The 26,400-nt window shown below is 39.1% G+C and overlaps 1 protein-coding gene across 10 annotated transcripts in view; it reads right to left on the reverse strand.

Annotated features, from left to right (window-relative positions):
* Positions 1 to 26,400, reverse strand: part of CADPS2 (Ca2+ dependent secretion activator 2) — a 313,909-nt gene that overhangs the window by 232,993 nt on the left and 54,516 nt on the right. For all 10 annotated transcript variants that reach the window (XM_006771421.2, XM_015568920.1, XM_015568918.1 and 7 more), the window contains exon 5: positions 9,783 to 9,894. In XM_006771421.2, coding sequence (XP_006771484.1) covers positions 9,783 to 9,894 — 112 coding nt within the window. The remainder of the gene's footprint in view (positions 1 to 9,782; positions 9,895 to 26,400) is intronic.

A 26,400-nucleotide genomic window follows, 5' to 3' on the forward strand; every position in this document is an offset into this window, starting at 1 on the left:
CTGAAGGCAATTTCAAAAGAAGGTTTTCAAACACTAATTTGAAAGAATATATGCACCCCTATCTTCACTGGAACATTATTTACAATAGCCAATATTTGGAAGCCAGCCCATGTGCCCATCAGTAGATGAGTGGATAAAAAAAAGCTGTGGCACATTTACACAAAGGAATACTACTCTGCCATAAAAAAAAGAAAATTTTACCTGTTGTGACAACATGGATGGACCTGGAGAAATTATGATAAGTGAAATAAGCCAATCAGAGAAAGACATATGATTTTATTCATATGTGGAATTTAATTAAAAAAAACACAAAAAACTGAACTATGGAGCAAAATAGAGACAGATTCCTATATAGAATGCAGGCAGACTGCTTTTTGGGGGAGGGTGTTGAGTGGAGGGTGGAGGGACTGAGCAAAAGAGAAAAAGTGAGAGAACTCCTGGGCATGGACAACAGAGTGGTGATTGTAGGGGGTAGGGTGTGGGTGGAGGTGGAAGAGGGGATAAATGATGATGGAACAAAATTAAAAAATAATAAATTTAAAATAAAGATATTCTATACTAATAAAAAACAAACATGCAAATTGACCATACTTTTGCTATGCTTTAAGCCACGCCAACCAGCCAATCCGAGCGACTATATGCAAATTAACCCAACCAAGATGGAGGCCAGCAGCCACGGAGCTGGAGCAAGCAGGAGTCTTGGTTGCCCCAGTGATGCAGGAAGCCAAGCTTCTCAGCTGTCATGTCAGGCTCTGAGCTCCACTCAAAGCAACAAAGTTTCAATTATAGAAGGTAAATAAATCCCAGAATAAAAAAGAAAAAAGAATAAAAGGAGAGGCTGGGAGCTTACGTCGCCAAGGTGCTTGGCCAGCCTGAAAATGGCCCTCAGCCCCTCACCCAGACGGGCCAGTCACCCCAGTGGGGACCCCTGACCCTAAAGGAGGTGTGGCCAGCCTGAAAACAGCCATCAGCCCCTCACCCAGGCTGGCCAAACCTCCATGGGGTGAGGGTCCCCACTGGGGTGGACATCCTCCAAGGGGTCCCACACTGCAAGAGGGCATCGGCTGGGCTGAGGGAACCCCCGAGTGCACAAATTTTTGTGCACCGGGCCTCTAGTTTTAAATATAAAGAAACAAATCAATTATAGGATGGAAAGAGATACAGGCTGACACTAGTTAAAAGAAAGCTTGGGTGGCTAAGATAAAGTAGATTTTAAAGTCTACCAGGGAGCAGGAAGGTCATCTCATAATGACAAAGCAGTTAAATAATGAATAGGAAATACTGGTCCTAAATATTTATGCACCTAATAAAAGATCCTTAAGATACAAAAAAAAATTGATGGAACAAATACAAAATTATACAGAGAGATTAATACCATTCTGTCAATAACTGATTTAAAATGTAGACAGAAAGTCAATAAGGATATGGAAGATATGAACAATACCTTCACCTATTTGACATTTATAAATTTCTACTAAACAACAGAAGATATCGTGGTCTTTTCATATGGACCGTGGGAATTCAGAGTACTAAATATTAGAAAATCAGATTTTTCTCAAATCAGTGGATTCAGTTTTTACTTTAAAAAGTAGAAAAAGTATCATGAATTAAACCAAAAGTAGATAAAAAAAAAATAAAGATCAGAGACAAAATAAGTTAAGTAAAAATTAGCAGAAGGAACTGTATCATCGTGATGAAAGGGATCTACCAGCAACCTGCAACTAATATCAAACATGACGTTGGAAGACCGAATGCTTTTACCATAAGACCAGCAACAAAACAAGGATCTCCACCTTCACCACTTCTATTCAACATACCATCGGAGGTTCTAGTAAACACAATAAGGCAATGAAAAGAAAGCACCAAGATTAGAAAGGAAAAAAATAAAACTGTATTTGTAGATAATATTACCTATGAAAAAAACAATAAATCTACAAAATTGTTACTAGATTTAGTGAGTTTAGCAAGGTTGGAGGATATGTGATTAATACAGAAAAATCAATTTTAGTTCAATATACTAGCAATACCTAAATTAAACATTAAGCTAACAAAATAATACCATTTAGAATAGCATCCAAAACATGAAATACTCAGTGATAGATTTAACAAAGGAAATGCAAAACTTGTACACTGAAAACTATGAGGCATTGCTACAAGGAATGAAATCAGACCTAAATAAATGGAGGGGTATATAAGATGGGCAAAAGTAGGTTTATAGCTGTGCGTAAACAAAGAACAGAGTTTGTTTTTTTCCAAACAAACAACTGAAATCCTAATTTTGCCCACCGCTGTACTGTGATCATGAGTTGAAAAACTCAATATTGGTGATCATTTCCCAAGTTGATCTGCAGATGCAATGCCATTACAATCAAAATCACACTGGGTGTTATTTTGTAGAAACCCACAAATTGATTTTAAAATTCACAGGGCAAAGTAAAGGACCTAGAATAGGCAAAACAAGTTGGAGGTTGGTGGTGGTGGGAGGAAGAACAAAATAGAGTTAAAGAACTATCACTACTTAATATAATAGACTTATGATAAAGTTAAGGTAATCGTGGTGATATGCTACTGGCATTGAGATAGGAAAACAAATCAATGGAACAGAATAGAGAGTGCAGAAATAGAGCCACAAATAGATAGACAATTAATTTTCAACAAAACTGCTAAGGAAATTCAGTGAAGAAAGCCTTTCCAACAATGGTATGAAAAACTGAATATTCATATATAAAAAAAGTGAACTTTGATCTACATGTAGCCCAAAATATAAAAATTAACCAAAAATGGATCAAATATATAAATGTAAAAATCTAAAACTATAAAACTTCAAGAAGAAAACAAAGGGTAATTCTGACCTTGAGTCAGGCAAAGATGTCTTAGATATGGCACCAAAAGCACAAGCCATGAAAAAACAACAACAAAAAAACAAACTCACAAACTGGACTTCAAAATTTAAAAAAACAAACAAAAAACTTCTGCTCTTTGAAACACACTGTTACTGAAAAAACAAGCTGGACTTTAGGAGAAAAATATTTAAAAATTGTACATCTGATAAAGGATATTTAAAACAATATATTATGGTCTTTCCAAACTTAAGAATAAGCGAAACTCGGGGAAAATGTGTGAACAGATTTTTCAACAAAGATGTACAGATGAAAATAAGCATGCAAAAATATGTTCAAAATGATCAGTACCAGTTGATGGAGAAGAAAAATTAAAATCATAAAGAAACATTATAACCCATCTATTAGAAATAAAGGATTAATTAGTACAGAATATATGTCTAACATTTGCCCCATCTATTGTGCTGAGGAAACTGAAATATCAACTTCTACTATAATCACCCACACGGACCCACCACGACGGATGCCTATTGATAACTTGCTCACCCTCCTTTAGTGGTGAGAAAGTTAAGACGATGCATTCCTCTACCTCTACAGTGAGGACGGTGGCCACCTCTCTCTGAGGAACTGATGTAAGTTGTCAAGATCTCCTTTCCTTCAAAGTCAGACTTAGAATGATAAGCAGCCTCCTCTAACACTTCACAGCATGTTACTAATGAGCCAGACATAATTCATTGCCGCTAGAAAAAAATCTTTCAAAAAAACATGCACCGTGTACGAATTATCTCTGACCCTTCACCTGCATGGTCTTGCTTCTTGTCACCCACATGGCTTCAGAGATATGGCAACAAACTTGTCAGAAATGGCTACATGAAAGGATCAGAGGAAGGAGACCTTCTCTGTGATTTTTAGTTTCAGAAAAGTTACACTACTTGCTAGAACTACAAAAATGAAAGTCTACTGTGTATGGTGAGCTAAATGAGACATATATGAAATGCAAATGAATTTCCATTCTATGTTGCAGCAAATGATATTAATTTACTGACTAAACTGGCAGTCATCTAGTGCTGGCTATTTCAATGAAATTCAATATTAAATTTTTCTTTAAAACTGAAGAAAAATACCTATGATTTTACCAGTAGCTTCTCTAATGCTTTTTTTGATTCATCTATAATAATAAAAGCAAAATATGCTAATTAGACCGGATGTCCTTCCGGACGAAGCCGGGGCTGCGAGGGAAGCCCGGGTCCAGGTGCCTGCTGGTGGCTGGTGGAAAGCCCAGGTTCTAGGTGTCAGAGGGAAGCCGGTGCCAGCAGTGGGGGAAGGAAGGCTTACTCTTGCACGAATTTCGCGCATTGGGTCTCTAGTATGTAGATAAAGCACATTCATGAAATGCTGGAAACTTTTTATTAAATCCTCAAATATAAGCTTTGTCTTTTGAGTTAAGGAAAGTCTTAGGTAATTTTATGAATTTAACTGTTTCATTATTTGTGCGAAATTAGGATGCTTAATTATTCAATGACATATCTTACCTATTTGTTGGGGGCCAGAAGTAAGCTGGCAAGGTCCTTGCACCTGAAGGGGCTAGCAAGGCTGGAACCCTTACCCACACAGTTTTCCTAGACTTGTTTGGATGGAGATTATCAGTAGAACGAGAGCAACATTTGTAGAATGAGGACAGCCTTTCATAGCTTACCAAGAAGTCTGTAACTATTTACTGAGATATGCTGACTGAGAACTTGTCCTTCTGCTGTGTCTCTCCCTTAGAGATTTAGAGAAACAAAGAATACATTCCTCTTGACAGACCTCCTATTCAGTGTGTTGTGTATAAACAGGATTGTATAGCTAATAAACTCGCTTCAGTTCATCGAGAGAAGTGGGGTCCTCCCGACCCCGCTTTCCTGTCTTTCTTTCTTTTCTCAATTCCCACCTCCCTGACTCAGCCTGGCTCAACCCTGTCAGGCTGGCCCTGACACCTATTGTTTTATATGTTGAAATTAGAAGTTCTACAATGACTGCCTATATAAACAGGCAATCAGATACATGTTTTTAGCTCTATGGCTCCACAATTATATGTATGGGGTATTCAGTCAAATATACTGCATATGGGTAAAGTAATTCACATACTCCTAAAAATTTTAACAAACATGAGGATTATCTTTTTGAGAATTCAACTTAACTAGAACCATGTAAATGAGAAAAACTAAAAAGACATAGTTCAGAAACACAAGAGGGGCAAGAAAAAGAAAATTAGACTGGCCAGTCAATTAGGCTTTCTAAGATAGTTTCTCAAACTCCCAAGAAGACAAATGTTTGAACACTACTACATCACTTCTCTCTTGTCAAGTTTCAGAAACAAAAATCATGCTTATTCTGGTAACTCCTCAGATGACTCTCCTTTGATGCTCAAAAAAGCAAACAGAAGAAACAATTTGATGAAAAAGGCAAAAATATGGCCTATTACTTACGACATTAAGATTTAACAAGCTGCTTGAAAGATAATAGTTCATCATAATAGAACAATAAATTCAGCAAGGCTAATTTAACTTACCATTAAAAACGTATCTGAAATTAACCACTACCTGCTGCTTCAAGGTAGTATTTAATTTGTAAAAGAAGCATAATGACTGTCCCTTTCAATTATTAGGTAAGAATATCTCCAGGTTAAGATATGTTGAACAGAAGTATATGTATTCAGAAGGAAAAAGACAAGCCAAATACATAAAATGAAAGCCATAGTTTCAAGAATATTACTACTCTCAAAATATCTATGTAAGAGGTGAACAAACTTTTAGCTTTTTGCTATCTTGAAATATTAATCAAATTAGAAAAGGCTCCTCTGCACTGTAAAAAAAAAAAAAAAAAGTTCTCTGATTTGCATGATTCTCCATCCTCAGGGAGGCAGAACAGCCTCCTCTGGGTGTGCTGAGGTGGTACCAAGGCCACGAACTCTGAGTGTATGAACAGACAATAGGTTATTTTTCTAACGACTGGCAGAAAGAATGTCTTCTTAGCAACACTTTTAAAAGTAAAAAGTTTTTTGGGAAGAAATTTCAAAAATTCATTTTGTACTCAAGAATACCTTTTGGCAAGTTAAATACCGACCGGGGAGTACAATTCATTCTGAAATTCTCAATGGAAATTGCCTAGTCCACAAATAGATGCCCTGTGGGATCATTATTTAAATTTTCGTAGGGCTACGTTAGTATGCCTAAACTTGCTTTTAAAGGTTTCTGGACAAAATTATCTTGATCATGATAAACCTTAGAATTCTGGGTGCTTGGCTGGTCGATTGCTTACCTGGTAGGACAACCCCATAATAAAAAACATTCCCTGTTCTGCCTCCAGGTATTCCCTTAGTACCTGGTGGAGGGCTGGCAACCAATTCAGATGAAAAATCTCCATATGTCACCTCCATTTCCATAAATAAGTACTGGCATCTGCCATCTACAAACATAATCTGCATGTCAAGCACTGGCCAAAAAAACCCCCACAACTTTCCATAGCCAAGGCCTATCTAATTTTGAGCTACCATTTTACAAAACTATACGCTATGATAGACTTTTTCTTATCCTTATTAATTATCAGTTCTAAACCCTGGCTACACATTAGTATCAATGTGCAGCAATTCTCAATCCTACATGTGCATTAGTATCTCCTGAGAACTCCTTCCTGAGTTCACCCCAAACCAACTAAAAAAAAAAAAATGTGGGCCCAGAACTTGCTTCTTTTCCAATACTCCCCAATGCAGTTTCTATCAGCACACAGAGTCGAGAAGCACTCACAGAAATAAGAAGACACTGGGAGCCAGGGAGAACCCTAATATGATTCAAATCACTGTATGAAATGATTTGAAGTATATTAAATGGCGATGCATAAAATGACTTTAGCTTAAATTATATTTGGTTCCTGCTTTAAGTCGTGACATTAAATTGGCCTACACTCACAACACGATTTCTGAAACACTGTCAGATTTCCTCATTTTATCAGGTGTCATGTTTAATAATTGTTGTAGGATGCAGACTTTGGAGTCAGGGAAGCTGAGTTCAAATCCTGACTCTTGCACTTACACAATGGTTTTAACCTCTCCAATTCTCATTTTCCTTATCTGAACACTAAAGGCCCGGTGCATGAAATTCATGCATTTGGAGGGGAAGGAGGGTCCCTCAGCCGGCCTGCGCCCTCTCTCAGTTTGGGAGCCCTCGGGGAATGTCCAACTGCCACGGAGGCAGGAGAGGCTTCTGCCACCACCACTGACCTTGCCAGCTGTGAGCCGGGCTTCTGGCTGAGTGGCGCTCCCCTTTTGGGAGCACACTGACCACAAGGGGCAGCTCCTATGTTGAGTGGGATCGGGCCGAAACCTGAGGGGTCCCAGATTGCCAGAGGGCGCAGGCCAGGCTGAGGGACCCCACTGGTGCACAAATGGGGCCGGGGAGGGATGTGGGAGGTTGGACAGCTGGGAAGGGACCATGGGAAGGCTCCAAGATGTGTCCGGCCTAGCTGGATCCCAGCAGCAAGCTAACCTACCGGTCGGAGCATCTGCCCCTCGTGGTCAGTGCACACTATAGCGAGTGGTTGAGCGGCCTTAGCATATCATTAGCATATTATGCTTTGATTGGTTGAACGGATGACCGGACACTTAGCATATTAGCCTTTTATTATATAGGATGGAATGTTACTACCAGCCTTAAAAATGAGGATAAAATGGGGTTCGGTTCCAATGGTAAGCAGTAATGATAATCGGTAAACCAATACAATGATAGAGAACTGGAACTAGCAATGACAACAGAGAGTTTGTATTTCACCTTGCCCAATTTACAGACAAGGGGGGGAGATCCAGAGAAGCAATACCTCCAGATGACAGTTAGAAGCTGGGTGGAGTGAAACTTCCTCAGTAGGAAAAACTGATTAAATAAGCCTTTTAGTTGCTCAGGGGAAAACTATTATCTAATATATTTGTTGACGAAAATCCCCATAATGACTAAACTTGCAATTTCTTTATTTTCACTCTCTAGAATATTAATAAGAAGTCTTATTATCTTCCATTGCTTTGAGTGGCTTTTGACACAGCAATCAGACATATACTTTCACTGGAATATATTCTAAGGACAAAAAAAATCTGCAAAGAAATGCTGACCTTTACTTTATAAGCTTGTTATTGGCTCTGTACTGTTGTGGTTTTTCTGAAAGGATTTTGTATGTATTATAAGACAGAAAATGAATAAGTATATTAATGCTGTGGGGAACCAGGAAACTCATGATATATATATATATATTTCTTTACCAGAACTGATGATACACAGAATGTTGGTTTCTAAATTCCATCATTAGTAATAGGAACCAGTGCTGATTACAGGCTGAGGGCAGGGAGGGTACAGGCTGAGTCTGTTAACTCAAGTGCCAGAAAACAAAGACTAATGAAATCATGTTTAATTACCATCAATATCAAAATAATCTGCCATTATCTGACTTCAGATATGACACAATTAAGATGAAAAGCACAAAACATCACAAAGGTAGTGCTTTTCCCAAAAATGTTAACCTGAATCTAATGATGAAAAAATAATAAAACAAGTCCTGAATAAAAAACATTCTACAAAATTAGTTCAAACTCTTCAAAAATTTCATCATCATGACAAAAAAAAAAAAAGAGATAGAGGCAGGCATTATAAAGTAAAGGAGGCTAAATAGTCATAAAATCCAATGCACTACATGGCGTGACCCTGACTGTAATCTGGGTGAGAGGGAATTTAGCTTTTCTAGGCATGTTGGGATAATTAGAGAACTCTGAATGTTGACTAGCACATATTATTGAATAAATATTAAATTTCCTAGGTGTGATAAAGGAATTGAAGTGTAAGAAAATACTTGTTTCTTAGAATATATATGGTAAAGTGTTTTAAAAAATATTTTAATAACATTTAATTTTAAATCCTTATTCTTATAAATCTTTTTCAAACCAACATTTGCATTCTGAAATAATTTTTTACAGAAAAGTTGCAAAGATGGTATTGAAAATTCTGATATACCTGTGACAATTCCCCCATAATTAACAGCATACACCTGGGGTCCTCAAACTACGGCCCGCGGGCCACATGCGAATACAAATATTGTATTTGTTCCCATTTTGTTTTTTTACTTCAAAATAAGATATGTGCAGTGTGCATAGAAATTTGTTCATAGTTTTTTTTTAAACTATAGTCCAGCCCTCCAACGGTCTGAGGGACAGTGAACTGGCCCCCTGTTTAAAAAGTTTGAGGACCCCTGGCATACACCATGGTACATTTGCTTTTTGTTTTGTTTTTTTTACACATATATTTATTATTTCCATTCTTTGTTGTTGTTGTTAATCCTCACCCGAGGACATTTTTCCATTGATTTTTTGAGAGAGTAGAAGGGATGGGGAAAGACACATTGACGTGAGACAGACACATCAATTAGTTGCCTCCCACACAGGCCCCAACCAGGTCCGGGGATCAAGCTTGCAACTGATATATGCACCCTTGATGCAATCTGATCTGTGACCCTTCAGTCTGCAGGCCCATGCTCTAACCACTAAGTTACCTGGTTAGGGTGCGATAATAGAGAAAAAACACATGTAAGAGAGTCCCGTAATTAGTCTAACCGTAATAAACATAAAGAGCAGATTACTTCAAACACAAAGATGATGCCTTTAACCCATGGACAGAAATGTTTGAATGAGAATTACCTTTTACCAAGAAGTACAAGTCGGCCTGTAGAGGACTTGTGTGAGAAGAATGACTCAAGTCAGTGACTATGATCTTATAGGTACCTCTTACACGCCCAAAGCCCATCACAACACTATGTTATCAACAATGTTTAATACATTAGAGCTGCAAGCAGGGCTCCTGGAGAACGACTCTGAATGAAAAGAAGTTAAAATTGTATGACCTCGGACACACAGAGCTGGTTGCAACTCACCCTTCCCAGTTCTTTGTCTTCGAGGGCCAGGACGCCAGTGCTCTCTGTGAAGAGCTTCACTTTGACCACGGGCCTGGGATGGGTGGTGGTGAAATCTCCTTGAGTTCCCCATCTGCAAAGAAGAAAAACAATTCCCTTTGAAACGCAGCACTGTTTTTCCCCCAGATAAATGTGCCTCCTCAGAAGACAGATTAGCGATACAAATCTTTGGTGGCTCCATGAGATTTTTATCTTTGCTTCTTAGTCTGACAGATGGCTCAATCAAGAAGGAAAATAATAAGCTTCACAGCTTGTAATAATTATTCAGCCGTTCCGAAAATTAGTACACTACAATACAAAACTGGTGTGTGATAAGAATTTAGCTTAAGGTAAAGCAGAGCAGATGCAACTATTAAAATCTATTCTTTGGTTAATTCAAATATAAATACAACACAATTTTTTATGTACTAGAGGCCTGGTGCACAAAATTCGTGCACTTGGGGGGGAGGGGTTCCCCAGCCTGGCCTGTGCCCTCTCACAGTGCGGGAGCCCCATAATCAATCGTCCCAAAGATGTAGGCACTGCCCACCCACCCGGGACTTCTCGATGGATTGCCCCAAAGAGGTAGGCCAGAGCCAGGGGTCCCACCTCTGCACCGCACGGAGCATCAAGCCCTCGCCCACCCATGCACACCTCACAGTGCACGCAGCCTCCTGGTGATCGCTCGTTACAGCGTGAGGGTGCCACGACCACATAGGCTGTTATTCTATAGGATGGCGGGGGGCGGGGGGATACTAAGGGTTTGTTCAGGTAAGAGGCTGTTTCCCAGAAAAATGTTTTTGCATACTGAGGATTTTACCCCATCTCTTCTTGAGAAGTCTTTACTAGATATTTTATTTATATTTTAAAAAGTGAAGTTAATTATCTCAAGCCTATTACTTTACCTGATTTTTTTAAAGCTCTGGTCAAAGAGAAAGAAATAAGGATCACAAAAATGAGTGTTTTTCTGTTAATTTCCCAGTACAGTTTCCTAAGAATGGGATACTAGTAAGTCTGCCAACAGCTGGCTTTTCAAATCATCATCATAAAAAAACATGTTTTCTTGGCTTATCTTTTAATTAATAGCATTTCATCTTTACCACACACCAATCATTCTAGTATATTTGCCCACTTAACTGGCACATGGCTGATATTTAAAAATATTATCAGTAACTCTCAGAGATCACAGGCATGAGATTCGGTACAGCATGAAGAAAATGCTATTGAGAAAAAATATACATAAGAGAAAGAAAAAGTGAGATTTAATGAAGTAAAACTTTCTGTTAAGACACCTAATAAAAGTATCAATTGTGTTGTTTATATGGTTTAAAAAAACAAATAATTTAGCATTTTTATGGAACTATCTAAATTTATTTTATAAACCTTATTCAGAAAGCTAGAGAAACTCAGAAAAATGAGAAGTATAATAAAACTTTAACAAATAATTGCGATGACTTCCTCTCTAATGCAGTTATATCACAATATGTGTACAGTAAACCCGAGGCCACTTCAACAACTGAAGAAACTAGCATCCAGATACAGTTTGAGGTTTTGAAACTAGCGTCAGACGCCAGAGGAAAGAGAGAGATTCAATTAGGATGGGAAAGCAGCTTAATTTCCACTTTAGACTTCTAGAAAGGAGTTAGCAAAGATTCTTTTGCCGTTTCATAGAATTAAGATGGTCTGAGAAAAGTAGAGCCAAATAGGAGTAAAAATAAATTTCTCCATTAGTTCTTCTTGCTTTGGTATCATGTGGTGAAACTATATATATATATTTCCCCCCGCCAAAAAAAAAGTGTGTGTGTGCCTGCGCGCATGCATTTTTCTGTGAGTACTTGAGGGGGCAAATGTATTCTCCATTGTGAGTACAATGTTGTTTGTATGGCCGGCCATAAGATCAGGCTTGTTAACTCTGCTGTTTATATCTCTACTTTATCCTTACTGATTTTTGGTGTCCTTTATATAGCAAGGTAGAACTATTACAATCTCCCATCAAGAGAGATTTTGTTAATTTCCCTTTATATTTTTTCAACTTTTGTTGTCTATTTGGTAATGTAAAAATGTTCAATAGCAGCCATGTTCTTTGCATATGAACTGTTTCCCTTTTCCAATCCCAGGGCTATAGTTATTTTTCAATAACTGGACCTGTGTAAAATTAAAGAACTAACACTATGCTCGGAAGGGTGAAATTAGAGTCATATGCCAGAGTTACAGACCAGCTTACAGAAGTCACACAAATAACCTGATCAACACATTGCAAATATGGACAGTAATTAATTAGAAAACAAAGAGTTGGCTAAAATTTGCAGGAAGTCATCAGCAATGTGAAACCTGGAAGGGAATCCAGGATATCCATTCCCCAAACCAATATGCCAATGAAAGCAGGAAACAGGTGCATGTCACAGGACCCAGTAGGTATTCCATAACAGTCTTACCTACAAGGTCTGGAACCAATGAGTCAAGAGCATGCAATACTAATGGCCAGCTCCTGTGGGGAAGGCCTCAGTCACGTGCTTTCATACGGGGAGGCGTTAGGTACAAGGTACTGGCAGATCCTAGCTGAACAGACTAAGCTTTACTGACATTTGACAAAAATGTGCAGTTTTAAAGGGGCACATAAATATAAATATAGTGGCAATTAATAGTCTTTGTAAACATTCCAGGCTACAAACTTAAACTGACACCACATCGACAGTTTCTCCTATGAAAAAGAAAAGTTAAAATGTATAGCTATAAAATGCTTGCGAATTCTATAATGAATGAGTTAAAAAGCCAAAGTCCTTCTCCCTCCACGGCCACCCCCCCCCCCCCCAGTGAATTCTATAATGAATGAGTGAAAAAGCCAAAGCCCTTCTCCCTCCACCCGCCCCCTCCAAAAAGGCAAGAAGATAACAGGTCTATCTTCAATATCCGCCACCATCTTTCCGTGTTTTCTACTTAATTGACATGTTTAAACACTTTTAGGAATTCATAGCAGCAATTATCTTCCTACTCTTTTCTCTGTATTATGTGATAAAAGAATACATTACCCTTGCTGTCAATTTTCTTTGACTCAAAATACAGCGCCTTTCTCTAGTTCTATTTATGTATTATTGATGAGGGTTCAGACTTCCACTCTAAATCTTCAGATGAATAAAATATCTACAAAGTACCCTGATGAGGACAGCAGGACTTCCTGGCTATGACAACACAGGGTAGTTCATATGCCAACTGAAACAACTGATGCTAATTTTGTGTTGGATTACATAAAGGATGCTGGACATATATATCAGGAGCCAAAACGTATGTGCATGTCTATTGATCCAGTAAGACCATATCTAGGAATCTGTCCTAACAAAATAATTCTGAGTATTGAAAAGATGGTAAGGTAAGCAGGAACATATTCACTGTAGCATTGTGTATAACAGCAAAAGCAAGCAACTAACAGTAAGGGAATGATTATGTAAATTATGTGGCATACAATGGAATATTTTGCTGCTACTTATAATGATGGCTATAAAGGTGATGTGAAACCATATGTGATGTAACATGAAAAAAAAACAACACAATAAAGAGGGCACAAAGCTGCATGTGGACCTTTTATTCTTTCAAAAAAAGCTATTAACCTCATTGTGGGCCAGCCATCACTATTCTAGAGCCAGCAACCACAGTCTCTATCATCTTGGAATGTATATTCTAATACAAGATTAGAGATGAGAGTTTCATTATTATACACAGTAACATATACCTCCCACCCTGGCCTTGCATTCTATTTTGTTCCTATTAGCAGTTTATTTTCTCTCATCATTGCTCCTTCCCCCACATCACACATCATAAATAGGCTTCATTTCCCTCATTCTTTTTTTTTTTTTTTAAATATATTTTATTGATTTTTCACAGAGAGGAAGGGAGAGAGATAGAGAGCCAGAAACTTCGATGAGAGAGAAACATCGACCAGCTGCCTCCTGCACATCTCCCACCGGGGATGTGCCCGCAACCCAAGCACATGCCCCTGGCCGGAATCGAACCTGGGACCCCTCAGTCTGCAGGCCGACGCTCTATCCACTGAGCCAAACCGGTCTTGGCCGTTTCCCTCATTCTTAACAGCTGGATACTTCCCAGGTCTCTCAGAATATGCAGAGAACTAGGTTTATTGCAACCTGAAAGGATTTTCAAAAATTCCTAGCATATTTGTTTGAAAATATGTTGAAAATCATGCACAGTAAAAAAGTTATGTCAAAAAACATTCAAATCCCTTCTCAAAATTCTTCTTGTGAACATATAATGTATCCATGACTACAGAAGCGAAAACAGAAAAAAAACCATGCTCAACCTACATTCCTTATCTGTGACCAGCTCTGGAAATTAAATAAGACATACATTATTTCATCCATCTCTATACCCTTTTATCCACCCAAGTGTGTGACCAGCATCGGGAAAGGATGGGTATTTTAAAAAATCAAGATGACGGATCCTGCACTAAATGCGCCCAGACTGTGGGGAAGACAGTAATGTAAGTCCATAAATATACATAATAAATGATATACAGAATTGAAGAGGATTCTAAATTGCAGTTCTTAATTACTTCTGAGATGGGGAACTTTTTGTTTACTAGTCATCTGCATTTCTCTTATGACTTGCCTTTTTATTACCATTGTCGATTTATCTATTAGACTTTCTTTTAATCGGTGATTTAAGAGAACTCATTATAAGGAGAAGACATTTACTGTTTCCGATACATCTGATAAATACTGTCTCACCTGGTTATTTTCTAGTTAACTCTTGCTTATGGCTTTTGAAAATGCATAGTTTAAAAATATTAGGTAGCACAGTTCTATCAATTTGATTTAGAGTATCTGATTTACATCTTCAAGAGTCTCTCCTTAACTAAAACTTATATGAATATTAACGGGTATTTCTTACACATTCCCATAGTTTGGAGCAGGGGTCCTCAAACTTTTTAAACAGGGGGCCAGTTCACTGTCCCTCAGACCGTTGGACGGCCGGACTATAGTTTAAAAAAAAAAAACTACGAACAAATTCCTATGCACACTGCACATATCTTATTTTGAAGTAAAAAAACAAAATGGGAACAAATACAATATTTGTATTTGCATGTGGCCCGCGGGCAGTAGTTTGAGGACCCCTGGTTTAGAGCTTCGAGTTTTCTGAAAGTTAACAAATTGCAGACGGATCACGAGAATTTGCATGTTTTCATATTACACAGTGTTTTGCAAAGTATCATACTTTAAAAAGATATTAGCTTGTAAGAACATGTAATAAATAACTTCAAAATGCAATGAGTATTTAATTTTAAAGCGTGTCTTAACATTTATGTAAAACGTTTTTTGTACTCGTTCAATAGAAACTTATCCGGCCACTGGGTAAACCTAGCAATAAAACTAACGGTCTGCAATGTGTTAATAGTGATATTAAATGGCAGTTTCATTTAATTCTTCATCTATACCAGCAGTTCTCAACTTGTGGGTCGTGACGTGACCCCTTTGGGGTTGAACGACCCTTTCATAGGGATCGCCTAATACATCCTGCATATCAGATATTTACATTATGATTCATAACAGTAGCAAAATTACAGTTATGAAGTAGCAACGAAAATAATTTTTTTTTGTTTTGCCGGGGCGGGGGTGGGGGGGAGAGGAGGGGAAAGGTGTGGCATGCTCCTGGGAGGGAGAGCACCACAACGAAAATAATGTTATGGTTGGGGGGCACCACAACATGAGGAACTGTATTAAAGGGTCGCAGCATTAGAAAGGTTGAGATTGGTAGATTCTATACCAATCTTATGTGGTTTAGAAGTTAAATGTATTTATAAGATTATCTTACAAACCTGGGTTTGGTTTTGAATTTGCTGTCCTAAAGATTTATCTCCTGAGCTGTGCTATACTGTTTGAATTATTATAGTATTATTAGAAAACAAAGGAAATAGTTATTTTATTTTGAATTTATTATATGCATTTTTAAAAAAAAAACATATATTTTTATTGATTTCAGAGAGGGAAGGAGGAGAAATAGAAACATCTACACTAATAAAAGAGAAACATGGTAATTGGCGTATGACCACTACCCTTCCCATTGGCTAATCCCCGTCACTCACAGAGTAGGGCCGAGATATGCAAATTAACTGGCAGCCAAGATGGCGGCCGGCAGCCAGGCAGCTGATGCGAACAGGGAGGCTTGCTTGCTTCAGTGACGGAGAACTCCAACGTTCCCCGCCTGACTTGCTGGCCTCTCAACTGCAACTCTCAGCAACTATGTTGCAAATAAAGAAGCTAAAAAAAACCCAGAAACCTGCTTTACTCAGCGAAGCTTCAACCAGCCGGACCGCAACATTGTATCAAATACAGATGGTAAACAAAGGCCAGAAACCTGTTTTCAGCAGCCGAGGCCTCAGAGCTAAAGCTGGCCCAGAATAAAAAAAAAAGAAAAGAAAAAAAGGAGTGGTTGGGAGCTTCAGTCCCAGCCTGAAAACAGCCCTCAGCCCCTCAGCCAGACTGGCCATGCACCCCAGTGGGGACCCCCACACTGAAGGGTGTGTGACCAGCTGCAAACAGCTACCATCCCCTCACCCAGACTGGCCAGGAACCCCAGTGGGGACCCCCACCCTGATCCAGGACACCCTTCAGGGCAAACCAGCCAGCCCCACCCATGCACCAGGCCTCTGTCCTATATAGTAAAAGGGTAATATGCCTCCCAGAACTGGGATCAGCGGAGCCGCGAGGCCTCCCGGCACTGGGATTAGCGTGACAGGGAGCAGCGCCCAAACCCCCTGATCGCCCTGCAGCTCTGTGTGTGACAGGGGGCGGCGCCCCAACACCCCCGCCCCCCACAGGCCCTGCTCTGTGTGTGACGGGGTAGAGCCATAACCTCCCCATCTGCCCTGCCCTGAGTGTGACAGTGGCAGCGCCCCAACCCCCTGATCCGCCCTGCCCTGAGTGTGACGGGGGGCGGTGCCCCAACTCCCCTATCGGCCCTACTCTGTGAGTGACAGGGGGGAGCTCCTCAACCCCCTGATGAGCCCTGCTCTGTGCATGACAGGGGGCGGCGCCCCAACTCCCCAATCGGCCCTGCTCTGAGCCCAACCAGGGGCTGCACCTAGGGATTGGGCCTGCCCTCTGCCACCCGGGGAAGCAGGCCTAAGCCAGCAGGTCGTTATCTCCCGAGGGGTCCCAGACTGCTAGAGGGCACAGGCCGTTCTGAGGGACCCCCCCCCTCTTTCCCCCAAGTGCACAAATTTTTGTGCACCGGGCCTCTAGTCAATGATAAGAGAGAATCAATGATTGGCTGCCTCCTGCATGCCCACACTGAGGACTGAATCTGTAACCTGGGCAGGTGCCCTGACTGGGAATCGAATCATGACCTCCTAGTTCATAGGTCAACGTTCAGTTGACTGGGCTGAACTTACTTATATTTCTATTCAAGAAAAAGTGAGATCTCTCTATTTATGAGAATCTGTTCTAACATTCTTTGGTTAGGTCTTAAACTTTTTTCTTCTTCTAGGTAGGTCCTACACCAGTGATGGCGAACCTCTGACACGCAAACTCATTTTTTTGGTTGATTTTTCTTTGTTAAATAGCATTTAAATATATAAAATAAATATCAAAAATATAAATCCTTGTTTTACTATGGTTGCAAATATCAAAAAATTTCTATATGTGACACGGCACCAGTCTGTGTTAATTTCATTTTATAGTATTTTATATTTGGGAATTCTAAGTAATGTATCCTTTATATTGTCTGACTATTACTGGTATGCAAGTAAGTTATATGCTCTCTTCTTTTGTCATATGATAGTTTTGCCTTATTTCCAATTTAGTAATTGCTTTTTTAAATGCTTTCTTCACCAAATTACCATAATTCTATTACAAAGATGGAGTTACTAAAATAATCAAATAACAATGACATATAATTCAAAATACATCACTCATTTTGTAACAGAAAACATGATATAAGGAGATCTAACTATAGGGGCAGAAATAAAAGTCTTTGAAGAATTACACATAATACAAAAATTAAGAATAGAGCTATCATATGACCCAGCATTCCCTCTCCTAAGTATATACCTGAAAACTCGGAAACATGTACTCGCAAAGATATATGCACCCCTATGTTCCCTGCAGCATTATTTACGGTGGCCAAAACATGAAAATAACCAAAGTGTCTCACTATAGAGGATGGATAAAGAAGATGTGGTCCATATACACAATGGAATAGTACTCAGCCATAAGAAAGGATGGAACACTACCATTTGCAACAACATGGATGGACCTTGAGAGCATTATGCTAAGTGAAATAAGTCAGTCAGGAAAAGCTAAGAACCCTATGATTTCACTCATATGTGGGATATAAAACTGAAACTTATGGGCACAAACAGCAATGTGGTGGGTGCCAGAGGGAAGGGGGAGGTTGAAAGGGGGCCTAATATAAGGCGACAGGAGAAGATTTGACTTGGGATGATGGGCACACAGTGCAATATACAGATCTTGTAATACAGAAACCCACACCTGAAACCGGTATGATCATATTAACCAATGTCACTCCAATAAATATAATTTAAAATTTTTTTAAATAAAAGAATTACCTATAATTAAGACTTTTGATGCTGTAATTATTTTAACAAACAATCCAACTACAGATAAATTATTTTCATAATTTAGGCATTTTAAGGACTAACATGATAAAACATTCCCCCAAAATATGTGCCTCAATGAAAGCTTTGGTTCATAACTTAAATATCCAAAGCACCAGGGATTTGGTGGCACTGATTTTGTTATTCTCTTGGGAAAGTAAAAAATCTTTCCAAGTTTTCTGCAATCGATTTCAAATATGTCCAAGTCCTCTCTCTGCTGTCCTATAAAGGAAATGCCCAAGAAAATGAGTTGGATTCACCCAATTCAAGGTAAACAGTCAGAACTGTTTTGAGTTATCTTGAATTACTCGTGTTTGCTGACAAATTCGATGGGCACGCTTCACTAGCTCTTTAAGAGGGATTAAGAGATGAGTGCCTTCTTGGGAACTGGATGCCAGGGGACTTGACTGGCTGACTGAGGGCACACGGCTGTGTCCCTGCTGATGCAGCTACCTTGATGCAGGTGAGCTTTAATATGTTTTAGTTACCTAAAGAAAGCTGTACCCCTTCCCTGTCTCTGTTGGTCTGCTATCAGTCATTGTCCTGCTCATGATGGCCATGAATCCTCCACAACCATTCTGAAACAATTTGCATGTAAAACAGGTATATTCATAGGACTTGTAAGATATACCAAGTAACTATAAGACCTCACTATTTTGCATATACAGGGCTATCACTTTTTAATTGAATAACAATTGGGGATTAAATTTAAAAAGAATTACTAACAGCCTGATTATTATATAAAAGGAGATTAAAAATAAAACACTGAAAGCACTTTAAAAGCAATGTTAACCATTGTAAAAATGTTTTTACTTATTTATTTTAAATTTATCTTTATTGTTGAAAGCATTACAATGTCCTCCTTTTTTTTCCCCACTGACCCCCTCCACCCTGCACCAGTCCCTTCCAGGCCTTCACCACACTACTGTCTGTGTCCATGGCCTATACATATATGCATCTAAGTTCCCAGGTTAATCTCTCCCCACCCTCCCTACCCCCATTGCTATCATCATTAAAAATATCTTTAAATATAGCATTTCTGATTAATATGAGCAATTAAGATAGTCGTAAGCTTTTTCTAAGTAGAAGACACTTTTGGAAGAGCAGCTTTTGATATTTGAAAAGTTCAAGGTTTCTAAGTCATTTCCTAAGGCCAAGCTCATAAAAGTTTTATCCAATACTGACAGACTTAGGCCAAAGATTAAGGGAATGTTGAAGAAAACTACAATTTTAATGGGAATGTAGATGGCTGGTGACACATCATTTACTATGGTCAAAACTACAAGAGGTGGAGGGACCTAACTGAAAAACTCAAATATCTGATTCCAAAAGGATGCTGAAAATTCAGGTCTATACTTTTACTAAAAGGCTGCAAATGAAGATACAGATTTGAGCGTTATTAACATAGAGACAGCAGGAGTAGCAGCAACAAGAATGTATGAGCTTATGAGGGTGACTACTGAAACTCCATGATAGTAGAGATTTGTATCTTCTAAGTCCAGCCTATATGTGTATAGTATATATTCTTGTGTGTGTGCATCCAATGCATATTTAATATTTATTTTAAATTAATGGGATATTCAAATTGTCCTATAACACATTTTTATATAACATCATATATTGTTCCTCTTTATTTATTAGTACATGGATGTGCATAATTTTTTCTACGACTGTATGCCTAATTTAGTTTACCACTCTTCTGCTGATGGACCTGTAGGTTGTTTTCAATTATAACTAGTACAAAAAATGCTGCAGAAGATATCCTTCTGTTTAAGAAATAGTTTTGCATAAATACTGAGGAAAAGAAAAGAACAAGGGCAGAACTCTAAGATAGCCCAAGATTTTAAACTGTTCTGAAATGTGAAAGGTTATCCTAAGTAATTAAAAAGGCTGATTTATAAGAAATTTTCCTATGTAAAAAAAAAATTACCACAAAGAGCCGTTATAATCAAAAGTTCAAATTTTAAAATTCATTACAATACAAAATCCAAGGTTTGCTAGAATTTCAAGATTTTACTATGAACAAACATCCTTCTACCTCAATTTTAGTAATCTGTAGAAGAGATTTAAACTTTAAAAATATATATATTGAATATATTAATAAAATTTCTATATATTTATTTATATCGATGAGAGAGAAACATCGATCAGCTGCCTCCTGCACATCTCCTACTGGGGATGTGCCCGCAACCCAGGTACATGCCCTTGACCGGAATCGAACCCAGGACCTTTCAGTCTGCAGGCTGACGCTCTGTCCACTGAGCCATACCGGTTTTGGCGAAATTTCTATATATTTAATTAAATTAGTTTAATTTGTGTGATCAATAGTGTTGATGAAAATTGCCTTACTTGTTGCCATTCTTACTGTTGACATACTTTAAAAGAATTTGAAATTTCAATTTGTGGTATATAAACTGAATCACACAGAGGTTAATAATACACCATAGGCAATATAGCTATAACAATGAGTTAAATTATGGCTGATTTTCTAGGTCATGAGGATAACTTTTATACAATCAATTACATTGTTATTTATGACACCAAAGTACATATTATACTCTATGCTTTCAACAAAACCGAAGGACTTACTCTACATAGTTATACAGGGTGGGGCAAAAGTTGGTTTACAATATGTTCATATGTAAAATAATATAAAAATTATAAATACAAGAATAAACTGTCTAATGAAATCACAACTGTAACCCCATCTATAATAATAAAAGTGTAATATGCAAATCTACCAAACGGCCAAACAACGGAACAACTGTCAGGACAACCACGCTAGGACAACCACTGGTGCCAGGCCAGCCAAGGTGGGTGCAATGCAACTAGTCAGGGGCCTGGCCATCACCCCATGATTGCCCCGCAGAGGGAGGTTTAGACCATCGGCCAGCAGGCGATCATTCTGGGGGGCTCCATGATTGCCCCAAAGAGGGTGGCCCAGGCCATTGACCAGCAGGCTGCGATGGGTAGGCAGGGCCTAACTCTTTGGGACAATCAATCACCTCACAGAGGGAGGCCCAGGCTACCTGGCTGGCAGCACTGCAGTGGGTGGGCGGGACTTCCCTCTGAGGAGCATTGATCACAGGACTCCCTGACTGTGAGAGGGCGCAGGACAGGCTGAGGGATACCCACCCCCCCAGAGTGCATGAATTTTGTACACTGGGCCTCTAGTGTGTGTGTGTGTGTGTGTGTGTGTGTAATCTCAAAGATAACAAACTTAATAAAATTAATGACATAGCAGTTTCATATAAAGATGTGTGAGGAAAAACACATCAAACTGTTTTTAGAAAAAGGGAAGAAAAAAATTAAAAACAGTATCTGAGCCTTTGCCTACAATCAGTACAGTGGTGGTAAGACAGGGCTAACAAGTTCAGACAGTTTCAAGTCTCAAATACCAATTCTCCAACCATAAAATTATTTTCGTTGCTACTTCATAACTGTCATGTTGCTACTGTTATGAATCGTAATGTAAATATCTGATATGCAGGATGGTCTTAGGCGACCCCTGTGAAAGGGTCGTTCGACCGCCAAAGGGGTCGCGACCCACAGGTTGAGAACTACTAATAAGCAAAGATAATACCTTCCTGAAAAAAATGAGTTATGAACATTAAAGTTTTAATGTTTCATAAAATGGTGACATTATAATCTAGACAGTATTAGAAACTACAATGGACATCAACTAATAGCAAAACACAACAAAGGAGAAGAAAAGAGAGAATGGAAGACAAAGAGGAGGGAGGGAAGGACCGAGAGGAAGCGGAGAAACAGAGAGGGCGGACATGGAGGGGGGAAGAAGGGAGGATTAGTAAACGACCAAACTAGGAGAGGGCAAGACATTCCTAAGCTTAGCATGACTCTGAACGTCAAATGTATTTTTGCATGTTATCTTTAACCTTCCTTTAAAAATAATTTAAAGCCCAAAATGCTGACATGATACATTTTTAATAGAAAAACTAGAAAATATCCTTTAAAGTAACGAAGTTCTGTCACCCTAAACTTTGAGGAAGACCTTTCAAAAACACCACATTAAACTTTTCATTACAAAGTGAAGACAATACACAGTCATCTGTTTCTTCAAACAGATGAAGAAATCCCGGTATGACATCTTGCACTTTAAGGCAGAAAAATATTTCCAGTGGGTTAAGGATCACTTTCGTCATAAGAGAAAAATCCCATGGGCTGCACCTTCATGCTCTCCCTTGTCATCTCTCGAATGTTACCCTTTCCCTTGGAAAAGACAGATCCCATTTTGTTTCTCTAAACCTCAAGAACAACAGGATAAAATTGTCCTCTGAAGTTCGTATCCCATTTGTAAAGTATTCATGCTATTAAACTTCTATATCCAGAGTACAGAGATCATATTATACTGGTAATGTTTTCTTCTGGGAAAGTGTAGCAAGCATGTTAGCACAAAATCAGGTTTCAGAAAAGACAGAAGATAACAATCTCTTGCAAGTGTTTTCCTTTCTTTCGCTTACAGCAAGATAGTTCAAAGACATTCGCTGGAAGCATCTAATTTTAAAGAGAACCATTTGTCACATCTTGCATTACAATTCTACTTGGACAAGACAGTGCAAAAAATGTGTAACTTTTCATAACACGAAAACCAAGACTTTTAAGAACTTAAATATAGGAAGACAGGATAAGTAATTGCTATATAAGATGACTTAATGTAACTAAAATGCATAAATTTTGTATAACACAAATCCCTAGAAAGAGGTTTAAATAATAAACTGCAATATTGCATAAATGAGCACAATTACCCTGCATAAACCAACAATTAAATCATCCATAGAAATGTACCAATATATGTTCATACTGTTGTCAGACCCTCAACTTGGAGGGTTATGTGAGAACATTAGCCTGGTTTGTTTCTGTTTTATGACCTAAAGTAAAAGGTACATGTGTTGTATAAGCTGGAAAATAAAACTTTAAAATATAGGGATTCAAATGATTAGGTTATAATGATCACTAGTCAGCACAGCATGTTGTCATTAGTGCGTTGGCGTGTCCATCAGGTACTACCACATACTTGCTTTTCCTGATCTTCCAACAGCTGATCTCTAATTTGATAGAACTTAAAGTGGGTTAATGTTCTTTGGGGCCAGACATATGAGTGTGAAAATGTTTTGCTTCTTAATTTGAAGGCCCTAGAATTGCCAACGTGCGATAATGTCAGAGCATCCTATTCTTTTATTTATTTTTTTATCGATTTCAGAGAGAAAGGGGAAAGGGAGAGAGAGAAACATCAATGATGAGAGAGAATCATCGACGGGCTGCCTCCTGCACGCCCCACACTGAGGATTGAGCCCACAACCCGCGCACATGCCCTGACCAGGAATCAAACTGTGGCCTCCTGGTTCATACGTCGACGCTCAACCTACTGCCACGACTCTTGGGCCAGGGCATCCTATTCTTAATGGCTTACAATAAATAATAATAATAATAATAATAATAATAATAATAATAAAGCAAATGCTCCTCAGCTGTTTCCTGCTGCTCAGAAGGAGAAAGCCTCTGGGTCCTGCCTCAGAGAAGCTGAATCACCCACACAGGCTTCTTTCATTTCTCCTAGGAATCCTTCCCCTGGGGCCTCCTGCAGATAAAACAACATTTTATTTCCTTTCGTAAATAATATTTTTGAGACAAACTAAAAAAGGCTTTCCAACTGCACACAAGTTAGTTTGGCACAAGAGAAGTTCCTGCATCACACAGATATCCCTGATTCCAGAAAGGGTTGAATTGCATGAGACGCTTCCTGAGGAGGTTGAAAAGACGGCCAGAGCAGCACACCTTCAACGGGGCACGACGCATGGCGCCGAGACCAGCAGATGCTCAAGTGCACAAAGGACGGTGGGGGCCCGAAACCTGCCCCAGGGGCAGCTCGTGGAGTAACTGCCTAGTGGCGACACTGTCCCAGCAGCCTGAGGAGGAAGCTGTCAACAGTGAGGTCTGGTAACCTTCACAGGCTAAACAGTGACCACTGCACTAGCTTTTTCCTGGTCCTAGGAGACCCTCCCCATGTTACCCAGGAACAGAAATCCCCACTTGAGAATTGCTAATGGCCAGCAACTACATAAATGTGAGATGCCTTGGAACACAAATGCAACACACATGTTTTTTTAAAATTAGGCACACTTAAATTCATTTATTGGGGAAAAAATGTTGAGGCTCATGAGAGAATGGAGACCCTGCCAACGTTTGAAAGGAGTGGAAATCGTAGCTGTGACCTGTGTTTCTCCAACACTAACCTAGCTGGCCCTTGAGGAACAATTAAATAATGACACTTTCAATAATTCTTGTCCTCACTTGTGCAATCTTTAGAATGCTATTTAATAAGCATCTGAAATGTGCCCACCGTGAGGATGAATGTTGAAAATATGAAGATGAAGGGAAAATGACTCTGGCCTCCAGAGATTCAGGCTTATGGGAAAGGGACAAATTGGAACTACAAACAAACACAGCATTGAGAAAAGCTACCCAGTGGCCTTCATTTGAAGATCCAAGTCTACTACATGACATTTCTACGTTTATTATATGTCTTAGCAATTACAGCCATGTCCCTCATGGCAGCCATCACTGTGCTCCTGACATAACAGGCACACATACAGATCCAAGAGAGAAGTGTGTGTGGAGAAAGAATGTGGACTATGGACTGTGGAGTCTAAGAAGACCACCGGGTTTGAATACTCGTTTCTCCACTCAGTAACTATGCCAACTTGGTTCAACCTTTTGAAGATCCATTTTCTTATCTAGACTATAGGCATGTTAGTAAAAGTCTTGTCTGACATAAGTAGTAGGAATACATGAAATCCACAAGAAAATATCTATCACAATGTCTGGGAAATCAGAAGGCGTGCAAATGAATGGTTCTCACTTCAGTACCCAATTTTCATGATTTCAGGACATAAATGACTGAGTCCTGAATGTTTTCCCACATGAGCTTCTCTGAAAGGAAAGGGGCCATGTGGGCGGTCTTACATTCTCTTTTCTGTGGAAAGAAGCACCATATATAAAATATATGATAGATGATGGGTTTTATCCATATTTCTAGTTGCTAATGCAGCTTTTCTTTATAGTTCTTTGACTTTTGGGAGTCTGTCAGCCCTGAATTAGCTCCAGAAAACATTATTAAATCGTTATAGGTTCTGTTTGGAAAGAATTCTGCAACAACAAAAATATAATTTCTTATAGTACTTTGTAGTGTACCAAGCTGGTGCTTATCTTGGTTAGTCTAAGAACTTGGTAGTGGAGGTGGAGTATTAGTTGCCGAGATGTTGGTGGGAAGTCCAGTCTAGAGATGAGTTTAGCTGTCTTAAGAGTCAAGACTCTACCTGGCATCATTCCCACCCGCTCCCATTGTATTTGGTACCTGCAGAGGGAGTCTATCAGTATTTTTGCTTTGTTTTCTTATCCCCCACTTCATTCACTCTGTCCTTGAACTACCATGGTTACCAGTAAAGTTGTATTTGTAAAATAATAAAATATAAAGAATGGCTGCATAGGTGAATTGACTAGATTGACCATAGCCAAGAAACAGGCCAAATCAAATGGCCGAGATGTGGTGATATACGCAGAGCATATGGCTTTGGAAGGACCAGGCAGACAAGCAGATTGGGTGTAACCCCAAAAAGTCGGCTAAGGATGGGGAAATTAGGTGATAAACCAGGAAAAAGTACAGGAGAAGCAGGCGAAGGTAACCTGAGAAGGAGCCTTAGGAAGGCTGTAGTACTCTGATCCAGCTACAGAGCTGGAGCAAAATCATCATGAACGCTTGGCCTCCTGCCATGATGGGAGAAGAAAACACTGCTGTTTTACACATGAGGATATGCTGTCCAAGATCAACCTGGATAACTGAAAAAAGGGTCTGTCTATTGCAATCACTTTAACAGCTATCTGAACCTGGATGCCTATTTCTTTGTATTCTATCACAGGGTGGGCCATTGTAAAAGTTTCTTTGAGAATGAATAA

Source organism: Myotis davidii, unplaced genomic scaffold, assembly GCF_000327345.1.
Source record: "Myotis davidii unplaced genomic scaffold, ASM32734v1 scaffold865, whole genome shotgun sequence".
Classification (NCBI taxonomy): Eukaryota; Metazoa; Chordata; class Mammalia; order Chiroptera; family Vespertilionidae; genus Myotis; species Myotis davidii.